We start from the raw sequence: 20,651 nt of genomic DNA, 5'->3' as shown, positions 1-20,651 counted from the left end.
GGAACCTCAGTCTTTCAGTGCTGCTTCCAAGTGTTCTCAGTGGAAATGTGCAATGAATGAAGAGATGGAAGCTCTTATTACACAGAAGACATGGACCTTAGTTCCCCTTCCACCTCACAAGAACCTGGTGGGTTGTAAGTGGATTTATAAGGTTAAAAGACATCCTGATGGGTCTGTTGCGAGGTATAAGGCTCGTCTAGTAGCCAAGGGGTTCTCTCAGGAAGCAGGTCTTGATTATTATGAGACCTTTAGTCCTGTAGTTAAACCTACTACAGTCAGATTGATGTTATCATTGGCTGCTACAAAGGGGTGGAAACTTAAACAATTAGATGTCAAGAATGCTTTTCTGCATGGGTTTCTAGATGAAGAAGTATATATGTCTCAACCACAGGGGTTTATTGACAAGGATCATCCAGAGTTTGTGTGTAAACTTGAAAGGTCTTTATATGGCCTTAAACAGGCTCCCCGAGCATGGAATGAAAGGTTTTCCCGATTTCTTCTTAGTTTGGGTTTTAAAGCATCATATGCAGATCCATCTCTTTATGTCCAAAATAATGGTCATTCCATTGTTGTGTTGCTCCTTTATGTTGATGACATTATCCTAAGTGGAGATGATGATTCTCATGTTCAATCTGTGATCCACCAATTAACCAAGGAGTTTGATATGAAGGATTTAGGAATTCTGCACTATTTTCTTGGTCTGCAAATTGAGTATCAATCTCAGGGAATCCTTATTCATCAGTCCAAATATATCAAGGACTTGCTGCACAAGACAAATATGCTAAACAGTAAACCTTGTACTACCCCTTGTCATCCTCATCAAAAGCTATTAACTCATGGTAGTCCTCCAGTTCCTGATCCAGGTATTTACAGGAGTATAGTTGGTGCCCTTCAGTATTTGACGTTTACTAGACCTGATATAGCCTATTCGGTTAATCAAGTCTGTCAATTCATGCATTCTCCCCTTGAAAGTCATTTTGTTGCAGTCAAGCGCATCTTGAGGTATCTCAAAGGGACTATGCAGCTTGGCTTGTGCTATAAACCTGGCAGTTTGAATATTAAAGCTTACACAGATGCTGATTGGGCTAGGGATCCCAATGACCGACGATCAACTACTGGTTTCATTGTGTTTTTAGGCCACAATCCCATTTCTTGGAGTTCGAAGAAGCAGCATACTGTTAGTCGGTCTTCTACTGAGGCCGAGTATAGAGCAATGGCCACTACAACTGCTGAGGTGGTATGGCTTCAACAATTACTCAAGGATCTGTCTCTTTCTTCGTCAGTTACTCCTTTGCTTCATTGCGACAACATATCTGCCATGGCTCTAGCAACTAATCCCATTTTGCATTCTAAAGCTAAACACATCGAAATAGACTGCCATTTTGTGCGTGAAAGGGTTCAGCAAGGCATAATTTTGTTGCAGTTTGTTGCCTCATCCGAACAATTTGCTGATATTCTTACCAAGGGTTTGTGTTTTCCATTGTTTAGTTCTCATTGTAACAATCTTATGCTTGGGATTGCCTAGCATCAGATTGAGGGGGAATGTTAGATTACATGATGTATGGTTAGTTGTTAGGCACTGCCATGTGTCTCTATTGTATTGGTGAGTCTAGAAGTTAGTTATGTGTAGTTGTATTTATAACAAGGATAGGTTGTAATAAGGAATGATATATGAAAAGTTTCAGTTTCTCTCACTACTCTCTCTCTTCGAATTCTCTCTGCATTTCTCCATAGCTAAATCTCAGCGTTATCAAGTTAAGCGCGGACGCAGCAAGAATACAAGGACAGCAACATGTAATAAGGAAAAGCAATACTGCAGTAGACGCCACAAAACAATAAGATGAAACAGAAAACACCTGTGTTTATAGTATACAAAGACTGGTCGAAATTTCATGGTTAAAGATCAAACAACCTGACTAACAAAACTGATCATTATTAACAACTTGCAACACAAAAATTCACCGCATAACCATATGAACAACATTGCAACCAATACTTTGGGTGTTACGAGAGACAATTGAACATTGCATGAAAGAATATATTAATTCGGACTTGCCAAGCAAGATCAAAAGCTCTAAAATGTGTTATATTCATTTTTGGAGGTATCATATGCAGCAGAGCGAGAAAACGGGAATTGAATACCGGAACTGTTGTGTAGCCTATATGCATCATACAGTTAGCCTTATGGGATAAATCATAACATGCTGCCATGCTGTTTAACCATCTCAGCTTCAAATAACACAAAACTTATTTTCCTGATTGATCTGCAAGATAGTTCTAGAGTATGAATACTTTTGCTACTGCTAATAAGCTACTCTTCTAAATCTAACATAGGATAGGTATGATATGATGACCGTTAGCTGCCATTGAGTTGCCCTAGACAAACAAGGGCAAGAAAACGTTCTTAACTTTCTGCCATATAATTATAGAATGCCGAGTTCAACCTCACAAGTTGTTACACACACTGAAAAATAAATAACCTTAATTCAAATAATTTCTTGCTTACAGATGAGGCTATAGATTGAGAGTAAGTGACAAACCTAGTACAATCTTGTATGTTACTAGCTTCTTTTTTTTCTAAATATACGTCAGTGTCTAATTGCATTCACTTTGTTGACAACAACGTCTATAAGCATCCACTGTCCTCGGGATATATTTCAGAGCATGAGAGTCCTATCAGCATCACTGAAACCAAACATTCCTCCAATCTTTTTCCCCGGACTGCGCTGTGATCCTGATATCTTGTTATTGTTCTTCCTCGTGTGTCATTGCGGTATCTGTCATCATCAGAATCTGTATCGCCCCCTTCAATGAGCAATGCAGGGTCAGCTATGTCCACAACATGGTCAGGCATCGCCCTGGCTGTGAATTTGTGAATGCTTATACCATCTCCAAACATGGCATCTGTAGGTCTTTTCCTATGAATATTTCTATCTAGCAACAGTATTCCAACGCTATAAACATCTCCTAGGATCGAGATTTGGCCTCCCATGCCAAACTCTGGCATTCAATACTCACATGTGGATGTCACAGACTCACAATCAAATATTTTGAATGCTTCTTTTTAAGGACAAAGAGAAGTTATCCTTTTTCTTTGACCAAAAAACAAAAAAAGAAAAAAAAAGAGATCTTTTTTCTGTTTTCGTTTTTAACATTAGAGACTTAAGTTGGCTACTAAAATGCTATTAGGAAGGAAAAACGAGAATCCTCGAAAATCATAGGTGGAGGAATGTAGTCTATGGAACCCTCTGACCTGGTTGACTTGGTTTGACTTTGGGAGGGACGATCTAGTTTACATCCTAGTATAATGCTAGAGCAATTGCACTGCTCCCTAAATCACCTCATGCTAACTTTTCAGACAAAGAATTGACTGTATAAGCATATATATGACGAACTCTGAGGAGTTCTTGGTGTCTTCTAGGAATATGGAGATGTGCTGGAATACCTGGTTCAATAGACCCCCATCTTCGTTGGTCCACATTCTCAACAAAGATGGCTTACCCTGTCCTTAGTAATGTCTTTTGTAAAGGTGGTGTGAGGGGATGACGCCTTTGCATTTTGTTGCAGTGCCTTATGATCTGTACCACATTACACTACTTCTAGTTTCTTTTATTTTGCTGCTTGCTTGCCTCTTCTGTGGGCTTTCTTTGTACTTATGGCTTTTGCCCTAGTAATGAAAACTCTGAGGAGTTCAGATAGACTATATCGAAAGTTAGATGAAGGAATATTATTTAGGATATATCAAGCAAATCAAAATAGACTGAAATAGTGCAGGGTTACAACAGTCCCTTCTGCTGCAATTAGGATTATGTCACATATCGTCGAAACTGGTTGGATTTAAACAGAAACTAATACAAAAATACAAATATTTTAGCCATACAACATAAGTAATTTCACAGATCAAAGTGCAAGCTATCTCCTTAGTCGTAATACTTTCACTACTCCTAGGCTACTAATCTCAATTCAAAAAGTAAAAGTAAAGTATGATGAAAGAAGAGAGAAATGACACTAAAAAACAGAGATTATACTCGACCTAGGCGAGAAAAGGGGCATCACATGACTTTCACACAGATTATACTCGACCTGGCTCGTCTCTAGCAGTAATACGATACAAAACAGAGAAATCGTTAACAGAACAAAACAATATTCCCTTATTCTGGAATATAATTATAAAATGCTGAGATCAACCTTACGTACTGTCATACACATTGGTATATATACCTATCTTTAGCAAATTATGTTCTGGCATATATGAGTCTAAAGAGTGAGATTAAGAAAACAAACTTAGCCCAATCTCGTATCTTGTTATCTTCGTCTTCTTAAATTCATAAACGAGTCTCTAACTGCCTTCATTTCGTTGACAACAATATCCATATTCATCCGCTCTCCTGGGGATATTGTAGAGCATGCGAATCCTATCTGCATCACTGAAACTAAACATTCCACCAATTTTCTTCCTTGGAGTAGGCCATGGTTATGACGACTTTTAATAGGTTTTTCTTGTACCTGCTTTTCGTACCTGTCATCAATATCATCTGCATCCTCTCCTTCAATGAGCAATGAAGGGTCAACTATGTCCGTGCAATGATCAGGCATCACCATGGCTGTGAAATTGTGAATACTTATACCATCTCCAAGCATTCCATCAGTAGGTCTTTTAACCGTGAACATTTCTAGTAGCAGTATTCCAAAGCTATAAACATCTCCTAGTATGGATACTTAGCCTCCCATGCCATACTCTATCGTTCAACACTCACATTAGGATATAATAGTTATGAATCCAAATCTTATTTAAGAGTTCGCTGATGCTTTTCTTTCCAAGGAAAAGAGGTCATTTTCTATTTTCTTCCATACCAATGGAGACTTAATTCGGCTACTAATAAGTTATTAGGAGAAAAAAATATTGAGAATCACAAAACGCATACCCGGAGGAATGTAGCCAATGGAACCCTTTAGCCTAGCTGACATGGTTTGACTTTGGGAGGGATTGTACGCCGCTTCCAAGAGGAACCTTGCTAAACCAAAGTCACCAACATGAGCCACCATATCTTCGTCAAGGAGAACATTGCTTGGCTTTAGATCACAGTGAACAATTGCCGTATCGCAATGGTGGTGGAGATAATCCAATGCAGAAGCAATATCAATTGCAATATTGAATCTTTGGAAAGGCTCAACCTCTTGCTTTGAGATTCCTCATCATGCAACCACACGTCTAAACTTCCATTTACCATATACACGAAAACTAGACTTTTGAAGTCATTGCGCTGATTGTCAATGCTTGAACAAGCAGTTATGATCTTGAGAAGATTACGGTGCCTTACACTTCTTAAAGCTTCACATTCACAAATGAAACTCTTGGAAGCTCCTTGTTGTTGAAGATTTAATACCTTAACTGTAACTACAATTCCATCACTAGGGAGTACTCCTTTGTAAACAGAACCAAAACTTCATGAACCAATCAGATTTTCTCTAGAGAACTTGTTAGTTGATTCAACAAGTTATGAGTAAGAGACACCTGATTTCCAATCCTTATAAGACTGTGAGCTTTCAGGTATACCTCTTGGCTTCTTAAGCATTGAACGAGCAACAATAAAGCATGACATAGCAATTATGAAGGCAAGTGCACATGCTACAGGGACGACTACTTTTGGGGCAAGTAGTCCCCGAGATGAATGAGGCTGTATGTTGGGGCATGTAGGTAAAGTAATTCTGATATGCCACCACAGAGCTTAGGATTTCCAAAAATTGAGAGACCAGTTGCATTTGAAAAGATTTCTTCTTCAGGCATTTTACCATAAAATTATTATGAGAAAGATTGAGATGCTTGAGAAATTTGAACTTTCCCATAAATTTAGGAATTTGCCCAGAAAAGTTATTGCTCGAGAGATCCATTCCTTCCAAACTTCTCAAACTTTGAAGAGACTGAGGAAGTGTTTCTTCAAATTTGTTATCTTCCAGGTGCAGGAGTTGCAACATAATACAATTGCCGAGTGTCGTGGGGATCACACCAGATAAGTTGTTTCTCGATATATCTAGCTCCGCTAGATTTACCAAATTACCCACTTTAGATGGTAGTAGACCAGACAAATGATTGTTAGAAATGCGCAAATAAATTGAGAGGGACGAAAGTCCAATAAGCTCTTCAGGTATGGTGCATGTTAGATTGTTACTAGAAACGTCAAGCATGAGTAGGTGTTGTAGGTTTCCTATACTTGGAGGCATATTTCCCTCAAAACTATTATTGTTCACGAAGAGCTTTGTCAATGAAGTCAGGTTACCAAGGGAGGATGGAAATGACCTAGAAAATTTTTTGTCATCTAAATACAGTTTTTGTAAATTCTGAAGCCTCCCAATTTCTTGAGGGACATGACCAACGAAATGGTTAGAATTCATTTGAATAACGGTCAAGTTTACAAGATTCCCAATGCCTCTGGGGATGCTTCCATGTATCAAGTTTTTCTCCAGTGTAAGAGATACAAGCTGGGTAGAAAGGTTGGATATGGATGCTGGCAATTCACCTCCAAGTTGATTATTGTAAAAAGCTAACACCTCCAGACTAGTACAATTGGCCAAGAAGCTGATAAAATTCAGATCGCCAGTGTTACTAGTTCCGAGTCTATTGGCACCAAAGTCTAGTCTGATTAAGCTTCGTAAGCTTCCAAGACTTTCGGCAGGGATTGTTCCATTGACACAATTTTTAGGCAAATCAATAATACGAAGTCTAGAAGCATTTGAGAACGATGCAGGAATATTTCTTGTGAATTTGTTGCCACCAACTTGAAATTATTCAAGAGTAGGAAGAATAACACCAACATTTGGCGGTAGCTCTCTGTGAAGCTGGTTCTCACTGACACCGAAAATGGTTATGGAAGAAATATTATAGATTGAAGGAGGGACCATACCAGACAGATTATTTGCTGCAACTGAGAATGCTTGCAAGCCTTTAAGATGCCTGAGCTCATTGGGTATACTTCCTTGAAAGTTGTTTCCACCAATATAAAGACTATACAAAGAAGAAAAGTTTCCTATCCAACTTGGGATAGTTCCAGTGAGATTGTTTGTATCAAACCATATAATATTTAAATCTAACAACGAACTGAGTTGGTCTGGAATCGGCCCAATAAGCGTATTGGAGTAAAGGTCAAGCACTCTAAGTTTTGTATAGTGAGATATATTAGTTGGAATTGTTGGAATGTAACCCTTCAGCTGAAGATTGGCGGCAGAGATCAATTTACATGCTTTATATTTCAGTTTGAATGTGAGCCATTGGATCATAGTCTACATGGTTGCTTAATGATGTATCTAGCTTAAGTAATAGAATAAGACAAGTTGCATCATCTCATAGGATGATACCAATGAATGGTTGAGATTGTATTGTGTGTTGAAGAGTGAAGGATTTCCCTTCCTTCCATGTATAACGGTAACAAATGTATGCGTGCATAGTGTGAGAAAGTTTAGAAGCATATTCCATCATCTTCCTCTCGACCATTTTATGGTTCTTAGCACAGGTCCTCCATTGAAATACATATCAAAATCACACAAACACTAACATGGCCTCAAAGCCAGGTTTCATTGTCTAATTTGGGCGTGAAATCTGTGAGTGCGATTGAGCTACATCTTTGAGCTCAAATCGAATCTGGAAATTTACGATTTCTCGAATCCAAGTCTAATATGGTTGGATCCGGCAATGTCGAGCTTAGAGCTCCAGTTTTCAATAGAGAAAATTATGAGTTCTGGAGTATTCGAATGAAAACCATTCTGAAATCTCATGGTTTGTGGGAGTTGGTTGAAAATGGGTTTGAATCTTCAGATCCGAAGTCTAAGGAAGCTACGGTCAACGAGACGAAGAATGAGACGTCAGGTGAAGTGTCATTTAGTGAGATTCTGATGAAGGATGCTCGTGCGCTTGGGATGATTCAAGGCACAGTCTCGAACCATATCTTTCCCAGAATCGTGAATGAAGAGACATCCAAATGAGCTTGGGATGTTCTAAAGGGTGAATTCCGAGGTGATAAACAAGTAAGAAATGTAAAATTACAAGGGTTATGTAGAGATTTTGAATATACTCGTATGAAGGATAGTGAATCATTATCTGTATATCTCTCTCGATTGTTTGATACCATTAATCAAATGAAAAGCTACGGAGAAGAATTATCTAGGGAGAGAATTGTGCAGAAGTTACTGATTAGTCTTCCAAAAACATATGATGCAATCTGTTCTGTAATTGAGCACTCTAGAGACCTTGAAACTATTGAGGTTTAAGAGGTTGTGGCTTCTCTAAAAGGATTTGAGTAGAGGCTTGATTTACATGCTGAGTCTTCTACTGAGAAAACATTTGCAAGTTTAACTGTTGCAACTAAGGGTGCTAAAAGTGGTGGATTTTCTGGGAATCAAAGGTCTCAAGAGAATTGGAAGTCAAGGGGAAAAGGTTGGGATCATAAGCCAAACTTTGTTCAGAAGCAGAATAACATTCAAAGAAGTTGGGATCACAAACCCAATTATGCTCAGAGACAGAATAACACTCAAAGAAATTGGGATCATAGGCCTAATTATACTCAGAAACAAAACAATTCTCAAGGTGATTGCAAATGGTGTGACAGGTTACATTATGGGAAATGTTGGTATGAAGGTAAACCAAAATGCATAGGTTGTGGGAAACCAGGTCATTCTGTAAAAGATTGTCATGAGAACAAGGGAATGTAGAAAGTTAATTATGCAAGGCAGATGGGAGAAATAGGATCATTATTTTATGCCTGTAATGCAGTGACAGATGTGAAGGTAAATAACTCATGGTATATTGAAAGTGGCTGTAGCAATCACATGACAGGTGATGAGAAATTGTTGGTCAATGTTCAAAGAAATTTGACCTCTAAAGTAAAGATGGGCACCGGAGAAATTGTGCAGGTGGTAGGAAAGGGAACCTTGGTGATTGAGACTAAACTGGGAAGAAAGCATATACAAGAAGTGATGCATGTTCCTGGACTTGAGGAAAACCTTCTCAATGTAGGACAGATGATGGAACACGACTATTATTTGCTCTTTGGAGGTGCTGTAGTGAATGTCTTTGATGGTTGGTCACTTGACAACTTGGTAGTAAGAGTACATATGACTGCAAATAGATGCTTTCCTTTGACAATGATGCCTGTAACTCAGTGTGCTCTAAGAGCAAGTGTCACACACTGCTCTTAGATATGGCAGAAAAGATTGGGTCATTTGTATGAGAGAAGTCTCATATTACTTGAAGAACAGAAGTTAGTGCATGGACTGCCTAAGTTAGAGATGTCCACAAATGTGTGTGAAGGGTGCATGTTAGGCAAACAACATAGAGACTTATTCCTTTCTAAATCGACTTGGAGAGCTAACGATCCACTAGAGGTGGTTCACACAGATATTTGTGGTCCAATGCAAGTTGAATCTCATTCTGGAAACAAGTACTTCTTGTTGTTCACAGATGACTGCACAAGGATGTCATGGGTGTATTTTCTGAGAAATAAGTTTGATGCATTTGGATGTTTTAAGAAGTTTAAGGCAACGACTGAGCTACAATGTGGATATAAGGTGAAATGTCTCAGAAGTGATAGAGGAGGAGAATTCTTTTCTGTAGAATTTACTGAATACTGCAGTGATTTAGGAATCCAGAGACAATTAACTATGGCTTACATTCCTCAACAAAATGGAGTGTCAGAAAGGAAGAATAGGACTGTGGTGGAAATGGCAAAGTCAATGCTGCATGAGAAGAACCTTCCATACATGTTCTGGGCAGAAGCAATCAATATTGCAGTCTATTTGCTTAACAGATGTCCATCCAAATCTTTGAGAAAGACAACACCATTTGAGGTATATAGTGGAAGAAAACTTGGAATAGCTCATTTGAAGATATTTGGATCACTTTGCTATGTCCACATACCTTCTAATCTTAGACACAAGTTAGAAGAAAATAGTCATAAATGTATCTTTGTTGGCTACGGTGCAAGTGAGAAGGGCTACAGATTGTTTGATCCAATTTCAAGAAAGATTGTCCTCTCAAGAGATGTCATATTTAATGAGAGTGCTTCTTGGGACTGGAACTGCAATGCAAATACTGGAGTGACATTTCCAGTTATCAATGAACATAAGGATGCTAATGAAATCTGTGAGATTGGTGAAAACTCTCATTCTGAGGAATATACTGTTTCTCAAAGTGAGAGTGTGTCTGATAGATCTCAAGCACATGATGATACACCTAAGAAATGGAGAAGTATAAATAAGATCATGGCTCAATGCAACATGTGCGTTATTGAACCTGAAAATTATGATGATGCAGCTAAGGATGAGTCATGGAGGAGTGTAATGAGAGCTGAATTGGATATGATAGAGAAAAACAACGCATGGCAGCTTGTTGAGAGACCATATGACAAGCCTGTTATTGGTGTTAAGTGGGTCTATAAGACCAAACTTAATCTGGATGGTACTGTGCAGAAGAACACAGCTCGACTGGTGGTTAAAGGTTATTCACAAAAGCCTGGAATTGACTATAATGAAACCTTTTCCCCTATGGCAAGGTTGGACACGATTAGAACCTTGATTGCCTTTGCTACATATAAGAAATGGAACTTGTATCAATTAGATGTGAAGTCTACATTTCTCAATAGAGTACTAAAAGAAGAAGTGTATGTTGAGCAACCTCAAGGTTTTGTGAAGGAAAGTGAAGAAACAAAGGTGTACGAGCTGAACAAGGCTCTATATGGTTTGAAACAGGCACCAAGGGCCTGGTATGATAAGATTAATGCATATTTCAATAGTGCAGGATTTGAGAAAAGTTCAAGTGAAGCAACCTTGTATGTTAAGACAAGGAAGGACTCATGTATCATTATTATCTCCTTATATGTAGATGACATTGTATATACTGGTAGCAGTCCACAAATGCTTGAAGAATTTAGAAATGACATGATGAAACACTATGAGATGACTGATTTGGGTTTATTACATCATTTTCTTGGAATGGGTGTGCTCCAAACTAAGAATAGTATTTTTATACACCAAAAGAAATATGCACAGAAGCTAATTGAGAAGTTTGGTCTGAAAGACTGCAAACCAGTTGCTACTCCACTTGCCATGAATGAGAAATTGAACAAAATTGATGGAAGTGAAGTTGCAGATGAAAGAGAATATAGGCAGCTTGTTGGAAGTCTGCTATATTTGACTGCAACTAGACATGATGTGATGTTTGCAGCAAGTCTATTGGCACGTTTCATGCACAAACCCACCAAGAAACATATGGGAACAACCAAAAGGGTACTGAGGTACATCCAGGGAACTGTTGACTTTGGAATTATTTTCGACAGGGACAAAGCAACTACTCTAATTGGTTACTATGACAGTGACTGGGCTGGAAGTGAGGATGATATGAGAAGCACTTCAGGGTATGCATTTACACTAGGGTCTGGTATGTTCTCATGGGCTTCAATCAAACAAAACACTGTGGCATTGTCTACTGCAGAAGCAGAATATGTTAGTGCTGTAGAAGCTACATCACAAGCAAAGTGGCTGAGATTTGTTATAGAAGATTTTGGAGAAGAACAAGTGGAGGGAACTCAGATCATGTGTGATAACACATCAGCCATTGCTATGGCAAAGAATCCAGTCTTTCATCAAAAGACAAGACACATCAACAGGAAGTTTCACTTCATTCAAGAAGCAATTCAAGCCAGAGAAATTGAGCTGGTGTATTGCAGGACAGAGGAGCAGATTGCAGATATCCTTACTAAGGCCTTGCCTAAAGATCGATTTGTGTATCTAAGGGAGCTACTTGGAGTTAAATCAGCTAAAGGGTTAGAAGGGAGTGTTGGAATGTAACCCTTCAGCTGAAGATTGGCGGCAGAGATCAATTTACATGCTTTATATTTTAGTTTGAATGTGAGCCATTGGATCATAGTCCACATGGTTGCTCAATGATGTATCTAGCTTAAGTAATAGAATAAGACAAGTGGCATCATCTCATAGGATGATACCAATGAATGGTTGAGATTGTATTGTGTGTTGGAGAGTGAAGGATCTCCCTTCCTTCCATGTATAACGGTAATAAATGTATGCATGCATAGTGTGAGAAAGTTCAGAAGCATATTCCATCATCTTCCTCTCGACCATTTTCTGATTCTTAGCACAGGTCCTCCATTGAAATACATATCAAAATCACACAAACACTAACAGGAATCTTCCTCCTGACAGACAGGTTGAGGTGTTGCAGGCTTTGTAGACAACACCATTCTTGAGGAAGTTCACCACGAAAATTGTTCCTTTTCAGATTGATTCCAATAAGATAAGTAAGATTTCCAATAGAAGGTGGTATGGAGCCGACCAATTTCTGAGACTGCAGTTCCAACGTCAAGACTCTTTTGGTGGAATTGTTGCATGTAACGCCTATCCAACTGTGGAAATGGACAGAATCATTCCATGAGCTCATGATAAGAAAAGGATCGTCAACGATTCTTTTCTTGAAGTCGATCAACACCATGAGATCAGCTTCATTTCCAGGGGTAGTGCTACTGTTAGGGAGTGTCACAGACTCCAGACTTGCGGCACTCATGCACAAAAAAATGAAGCCATAAAAGAGTTAAAACAGCTTGACTTGAGTACTACTTGAATGCTCCATCCTTGCTGAAACATAGAGCAAACAAGATACCAAGTTTCTTTCTTGTTTTTATTTTTTTTGGCTGTGAAAATAAGAAATCGATTGACGATTACACAAATACATTAGAAAGAAAACTTACCGACGCCATGTCTAATAAGGCGGTTTTTTTGTTTAATTCTAAGTCATGCAACAATAATTTCAACGCACAGATGGCCCAGCAAGATAAACTATTTCAAGAGCAGTTACGATGCCTTGAATTTTACAAGAGCAATAAATTAAAATATTTGAAGACCAGTTACGATGCCCTTTAAGTTTACAAGAGCAACTAAAGTTTAATTGTTGGGAAAAGTTTAGTTGATGAATTAAAAATTCAAGCAAAATAAGAAAGTAGGTAACGTGGTAAAAAATTTGAGTGGAAGGACAAAGAATTCAAGTAATGATAGCAGTGTGCATAAAGGAAGAAATCTCATCCCCGGAAAAAAAATAAGAAGAAAAGAGAGAGCTTCATTGAGTTAGTGGTAGAAAATTTTGAGTGGATGGACAAAATATTCAAACCATTATGCTACTAAGTGAATCATGTAATCACTTTCGGATCTTTTTCATAATAAAATAGATGATTGTGCAATATTATTTCCTCGGAGTATGACGATGGATGTAGGACGTGGAACATCCCCCACATCAAAACATTTGGATCAATTTGTCAATGAACCGCAATTATTCAGAGACAATATTGTTGCTTGTTCGTTGTATTGAACTAATTAAAGCCAATACAGCAGACTATGATTTCCTAAATTTCAATTCTTTGAGAGCTAATGGGGTTGTTTGCGTAGAAATTAAGATTTGGAGGCTCTAAATCATATTATTGTATGTTCGAATATACAGATTCTTGTAATTGATTTCCATTCATTTATTTCGGGTACTTCATCAGTCTGTAATTCATTAGCTACGAACCAATTATAAATAGGAGTTTAGGACATTCGAAGCAAATCAAATAGACTGAAATGATCGATGAACGAAGAGAGAAACGATAGTTAAAAAAATGGCAAGACTAGGGGCATCTAATCAGTTTCACACAAATGTACTGCACCTGGCTTTTCTCTAGTAGTAGTACCATACAAAACAGAGAGAGCATAAACAGACCAAACTTATTCCTATCTCGTGTACTACAAAGCTTTTTCTTATTGAATTTTCAGATACGAGTCCCTTATTGCCTTCATCTTGTTGACGACGACGTCCATAAGCATCCGATCTCGTGGTGAAATTGCAGAGCAAGAGAGTCCTATCCGCACCACGATAACCAAGCATTCCTCCAAGCTTCTTCCTTGGACAGAGCTGCGGTCCACATATTTTATAATTGGTTTTTCATGTACATCATTTCTGCATCTGTCATCATTATCATCTACTTCTTCTCTTTCAAAGAGTAATCCAGCGTCAACTATTTCACCGGCATTGTCGGGCATTGCCATGGCTGCGAATTGGTGAATGCTTAGACCATCTTTGAACATGTCATCTGTAGGTCTTTTTCCTGCAAACATTTCTAGCAACAGTATTCCAAAGCTATAAACATCTCCTAGTGTGGAGACGTGGCCTCCCATGCCATACTCTGCCATTCACTACTCGCATTAGGATGTCAGTCAAATGTTTAGAATTCTAAATTTATTTCAGTGTTTTCTGATAATTCATTTTCAAGGCAAAGAATCATTTACGTTTTTCTGTTTTATTAAATACTAATACAGACACAACTAAGTTGGCTACGAATAAGTTAACGGGAAGAAAAAGGATAACCAAATAAATTCATACCAGGAGGAATGTAGCCTATGGAACCCTTTAGCACGGCTGACATGGTTTGACTTGGGGAGGCGTTATTTGATGCTTCCAAGAGGAACCTTGCTAAACCAAAGTCACCAACATAAGCCACCATATGTTCATCAAGGAGAACATTGCTTGGTGAACAATTGTCGTATCACCATGGTAGTGGAGGTAATCCAATGTAGAAGCAACATCAATTGCAAAATTGAGTCTTTGGATAAGGCGCAACCTCTTGCTTAAAGATTCCTCATCATGCAACAACACATCTAGACTTCCATTTACCATGTACTTTAACACTAGACTTTTGAAGTCATTGCGCTGATTTTCAATGCTTGAACAAGCAGTTATGATCTGGAGAAGATTACAGTGCCTTATACTTCTTAAAGCTTCACATTCACGAATGAAACTCTTGGAAGCTCCTTGTTGTTGAAGGTTTAATACCTTAAATGCAACTACAATTCCATCACTAGGGAGAACTCCTTTGTAAACAGAACCAAAACTTCATGAACCAATCAGATTTTCTCTAGAGAACCCTTTAGTTGATTCAACAAGTTCTTTGTAAGAGACACCTGATTTCCAATCCATATAAGAACGTGAGCTTGCCGGTATACCTCTTGGCTTCTTAAGCATTGAACGAGCAACAATAAAGCATGACAGAGCAATTATGAATGCAAGTGCACAAGCTGCAGGGAGAACTACTTTTGGGGCATGTAATCTTCAAGATGAATGAGCCTTTATATTGGAGCATGGAGGTAGACTTAATTGTGGGATACCACCACAAAGCTTACCATTTTCAAGAATTGAGAGACGACTTGCATTTAGAAAGATCCCTTCTTTAGGCAATTCGCCCTGGAAATTATTATTAGAAACATTGAGATTCTTGAGAAAACTTAACTTGCCTATAAATTCAGGAATTTGCCCAGAAAGATTATTGCTCGAAATATCCATCTCTTCCAAGCTTCTTAAACTTTTAAGAGATAGAGGAATTGTTCCTTCAAATTTGTTATTTGCCAAGTACAAGCGCTCCAACATAATACAAATGCCGAGTGTCGTAGGGATTTCACCGGACAAGTTGTTTACAGACACATCTAGCTCCACTACTTTTACTAAATCGCCCACTTTAGCTATTAATGAACCAGTCAAGTAATTGTTAGACAGGAGCAAATAAATTGAAAAAGATGAAATCCCAATAACCTCTTGAGGTATGGTGCCTGTTAGATTGTTTCGGGACAGGTCAAGCGCCAATGGACGTTGGCAGTTAGCAAGAGTTGGAGGAATGCTTCCCTCAAGCCTATTGCCGATGATGTAGAGCTCTGTCAATGATGTCAATGAAGTCAAGTTACCTAGGGAAGATGGAATTGGCCCATAAAACTTGTTGTCATCCAAATATAGTTTCCCCAACTTCTGAAGCATCCCAATTTCTTCAGGGATCTTACCGCTGAGAAAGTTATAATTTATTCCTAAAAGGGTCAAGTTTACAAGATTGATGATGCCTCTTTTCTTGATATATCCATATATCAAGTTTTGCTCCATTGTAAGAGAGGTTAGTTGGGTGGAAAGGTTGGATATGGAGCTTGGCAATTCATCTCTGAAATAGTTACGGTGAAGACCCAACCCCTCCAGACTTGTACAATTGGCCAAGAAGCTGATAAAATTCAGGTCACCAATTTTCCCAGTTCCGAGTCTATTAGCACCAAAGTTTAGTCCAACTAAGCTTCGCAATCTTCCAAGGCTTTCACCAGGAACTGTTCCAGTGAGATCATTTTCAGGCAAATCAAGATAACGAAGTCTAGAAGCATTTGAGAACGATGCAGGAAAATTTCCTGTGAATTTGTTGCCACCAACATCATATTCTTCGAGATTAGGAAGAATAACGCCAACATTTGGCTGTAGCTTTCTGTGAAACCAGTTCTGACTAACACCAAAAATGGTTATGGAAGAAATATTATAGACTGGAGATGGGATCATACCAGACAAATAATTTTCAGAGTAACTGAGAATTATTGCAAGCCTCTTAGACGCCCGAACTCATTGGGTATACTTCCTTGAAAGTTGTTTCTACCAATACAAAGACTATGCAAAGAAGAAAAGTTTCCTATCCAACTTGGAATAGTTCCAGTGAGATTGTTGGTATCAAATCATAGAATATTTAAATCCAACAACAAACTCAGTTGGTCCGGAATTGGCCCAATAAGCTTATTGGAGTAAAGCTCGAGCACTCTCAATTGTGTACAGTGAGATATATTAGTTGGAATTTTCCCGGCGATGGAATTGAAAGACAGGTTGAGGTGTTGCAGGCTTTGTAGACGATCCAATTCTTGAGGAAGTTCACCACGAAAATTGTTCTTTCTCAGATTGATTCCAATAAGATAAGTAAGATTTCCAATAGAAGGTGGTATGGAGCCGACCAATTTTTGAGACTGCAATTCCAACGTCAAGACTCTTTTGGTGGAATTGTTGCATGTAACGCCAACCCAATTGCAAAAATGGGCAAAATCATTCCAAGAGCTCATGACAAGAAAAGGATCGTCAACAATTCTTTTCTTGAAGTTGAGCAGCACCATGCGAGCAATTTCATTTCCAAGGGCAGTGCTACTACTAGGGGGTGACGTGGATTCCAGACCTGCGGCACTCATGCACAAAAGAATTAGGCCATAAAAGAGTATAAACAAAAGCAGCTTGATTTGAGTACTAGTTGAATGCTCCATTCTTTTTTAAAACACAGAGCAAATAAGATACCAAGTTTCTTTCCTGTTTTTTCTGTTCGCTGTGAAAATAAGAAATCGAGTATCGATTACACAAATACATAACAAAGAAAACCCGCGGACGCTGGTGTCTAATAAGGAGTTGAATATTAGACCACATGACACGCCCCGATCCCGATATTCCCCGAATACCAAGATAGGCACGTGCTGGTTGACACCCGAGGGTGACGAAAGCCATTTATTGAGTGCAAATGCTGAAAACAAAGGGTAGATAAGGCTTATAAATATAAAAGAATAGTGAATATGCATTTAAGGAACGTGTTCAGAGCACACATCTAATCTAGAATACTAAAAGAAAATAATATAAAATTGAATGAAACAAAGGTGTGGGTCCTACGCCGAGAGGACTCGAAGATGCCAATGCGGAAGTGTATTGACGCCGGGATTGTACGCCTCGATTCTAAGTCCTGAAGGGGGCGCTAAACAAACATGAGTAGACCAAGTTGATATACATATAATAAAACAGTTATCAACGTACTAACCCTCAGGTTCTATGAAAACACATATATCATGATAAACATAGGTTTTCCGAAACCTAGCATGCCGTGCAATGTTTCAAATCATAACTTGTATATATAATAATCACTAGTGAATGTCCGATAACCCCTAGGCTGCCGGCTCCCCGTCCCTGTGCTAATAGCTAGAGGAAACACACTCCAGACCCTATGCCAACACCAAACCGTCGCCCGGGACGGACCAGAATCTATCCCTAAGTCCCGTAGCAGAAAGGACCACTAGGTAAGTACAAAACCAGTGAACATACATATATTGAAAAGCAACTTCATAGTATAAAGTCATCCATCATCAATACTATAAAGAGGTGTTCTAAACATGTTCTAAATATCATATCGTCATCCATCGGATATTCTATAAGAACACGGGTTATAGGAAAAATAGTAATAATTCAAACTAGCCTTAGTAAGCATGTTATCTCATAAAACGTTTCATAAAACATAGATTTCAAATCATGCTTTTCATGTATGCATTTCTACTATCAAAACATGCATATTTAGAAGGGGTCCACTCACAGTACTTAGCTGCCAAAAAGCCACGCAACTAGCGAAGACAGAAACGCCACAATTAATTGCCCCTAAGCACATAAATGGTACATTTAGCCAAATTCTACTCAAACAACGGAATTTGGGAAAACGAACATCGAAAACGGATTCAGGACGTCGAAATTAGCCTAGGACGGGTCTCACACAAAAACCCAAAAAGTTAAAGTTCAAAGTTCAAAGTCAACGTTGACCGGTCAAAGTTAAGGTCAACACTGATTGTTGACTGGGTTAACGGTCAACGGTCAGTCCGGGTCAAAGTCAACAGGTCTGGGTCAACGGGTCAAACCAGGTCAACCGATTTTGGGCTTAGGGTTGGATCTGGGTTGGGCCTAAAGGGTTTGGGTTTTGATGGGTTTGGGTTTTAGAATGCACGGGCCTAAGGCCCTAAAGGGAAATGGCCCAAAGGCCTTTAAACTAACAAATAAAAAGAAAATAAAAAGGTTCGGTTGGGCTGCCCAGGGTTTTGGGCTTGACAGGAACGGCCCAAAGGCCTGGGAGATTTCTTGGGCTGGATTTCACACCGGAGAAGAAGGCCGGATTTCGCCCGGAATTTAGACAAACTTTGAACGTCCATAACTTTGTCAATACTCAACGAAATCAAGTGATTCAAAAATGAAAATCGAAGAGATGAAGAGAATGGTACCTCACACGACGTCTAACTCGCCGTGGTTTGGCCGAAAAATGCCTCGAAAGCCTCGTAGGTTGCTTGAAACTGGGTAAGATTCAAATGGATATAACTTATTTAATACTCAATGAAATTAGATAAAACAAAAAGGTATGTTGTAGTGCTCAGCGAGACGAAGAGATTGATACCTAGAACGCCGGCCAACTTGCCGTGGTTTGGCCAGAAATTGGCTTGAAAACCGTCGGTTTCTCTCTGGAAATCTGGGGAAGTCTCCTCGACGTGTTTCTTCGTGGTTTGACATCCAAAACACAACCATGAGGTCAGAGAAGAACTATAGGGATGAAAAGATAATCATTTGGAGTGTTTTAGGCTTACCCAAAATGGAAGGACGAGGAACTCACTGGAGTTTGTCTGTGCTCCACAGAGACGAAGAGAGAGAGAGAAAGAGCTAACGTGGTGTTGATGGTGATGCTATTGTTGTTGATGAGGTGTGAGCACGGGTGTGTATGGGTTGTTTTCAAAGAGGAGGGGGACAGCGCAGAGAAGGGAGAGAGAGTTGCAGAGAGAGTTTCGGGTGAGAGAGAAAAGAGAAATGAGGAAGAGAGATGAGTCTAGGGGGAAAAGGGAAACCAGGGACACAAAGCATGGGTGGGCACCCTTGGGCACACCAAGTAAGACCCAAAAACAATTTTAAAAATGAAAGTATCCCCAAACTTTGTGAAAATACAAAAATACCATTTTTGTTCCATAAATCCCGGGACGGGTTGTTACACCACAGCTCCTGCTGGGTCCTTCCATTACATTCAAGTTGTGTTGATTGTGACTAATTTTTCTGAAGAGAAAAATATCACAGTGATTTGATTATAGAACCATTATGATTTGATTATCGTTTTTCTATACTTTGGCTAATTAATTTTTGTTTTATATATTGAGTATTGCCATTCTCTCCCTTTTAGGTAATTTGAAACTGTATATAAAAATAAGAAGAAAAATCCAAACAATTATGAGAGTAAAGAGAAATATGTATTAGTTGGAAGTTTGCTGCCCAAGGAACTAGGAGAGAGGTTTAGGTATTGCACGCTTAGTAAGCGGCCAATTTCTTGAGAAGTTTGACCATGAAAGTTGTAGTTTCTATTGGTGTGTAACCCTTCAGCTAAAGCTTGGCGGCAAAGATCAATTTAAATGTTTTTGTTTTTAGTTTGAATCTGAGCCATTGGATCATAGTCCATATGGCAGCTCAATCTTATATCTAGCTTAAGTAATAGATTAAAACAAGTGGCATCATCTCATAGGGTGATAGCAATTAAGGGTTGAGATTGTATCTTGGTTTGGTGAGTGAAGGATCTCCCTTCATTTTCCATGTATAACGGTAACAAACACACACATGTTAGTAGAGTGAAAAATTAGAAATATATTCCATCATCTTCTCTCTGAAATTCTCTCTACATTCTCTGCCATTTTCAAAGGTTGTAGAAAAACCTCCATTGAAATACACACTAAACACACATACACGCATGAAATTTATGAGTGCGATTGTGCTGTTTGAGCTCAAATTGAATCTGGAAATTAAGATTTCTTGAATCCAAGTCTAACATGGCTAGATCAAGTAGTGCCAAGCTTAGAGCCCCGTTTTTCAATGGAGAGAACTATGAATTTTGGAGGATTCGTATGACAACTATACTAAAATCTTATGGTTTATGGGAGTTGGTTGAAAATGGGTTTGAACCTCCAAATTCAAAGACCGAGAAAGCTATGGTCAACGAGATGAAGAATGAGACGTTGGA

At 38.8% G+C, this 20,651-nt stretch overlaps 1 protein-coding gene and 2 pseudogenes across 1 annotated transcript; all 3 read right to left on the bottom strand.

Annotated features, from left to right (window-relative positions):
- Positions 1-2,626: 2,626 nt before the first annotated feature.
- Positions 2,627-3,007, bottom strand: LOC137744340 (probable LRR receptor-like serine/threonine-protein kinase At3g47570). The gene has a single exon (XM_068484176.1). It carries the CDS (start codon positions 3,005-3,007, stop codon positions 2,627-2,629), a length of 381 nt encoding a protein of 126 aa, XP_068340277.1.
- Positions 3,008-4,305: 1,298 nt separating this feature from the next.
- LOC137744339 (probable LRR receptor-like serine/threonine-protein kinase At3g47570) lies at positions 4,306-12,631 on the bottom strand (annotated as a pseudogene).
- A 1,157-nt stretch (positions 12,632-13,788) lies between these two features.
- Positions 13,789-17,127, bottom strand: LOC137744180 (putative receptor-like protein kinase At3g47110; annotated as a pseudogene).
- Between the last annotated feature and the right edge of the window lie 3,524 nt (positions 17,128-20,651).

This window comes from Pyrus communis, chromosome 9 (genome assembly GCF_963583255.1).
Source record: "Pyrus communis chromosome 9, drPyrComm1.1, whole genome shotgun sequence".
Lineage (NCBI taxonomy): Eukaryota > Viridiplantae > Streptophyta > Magnoliopsida > Rosales > Rosaceae > Pyrus > Pyrus communis.
The sequence above is the reverse complement of the archived record's forward strand: the minus strand, read 5'-3'. Positions and strand labels throughout refer to the sequence as shown.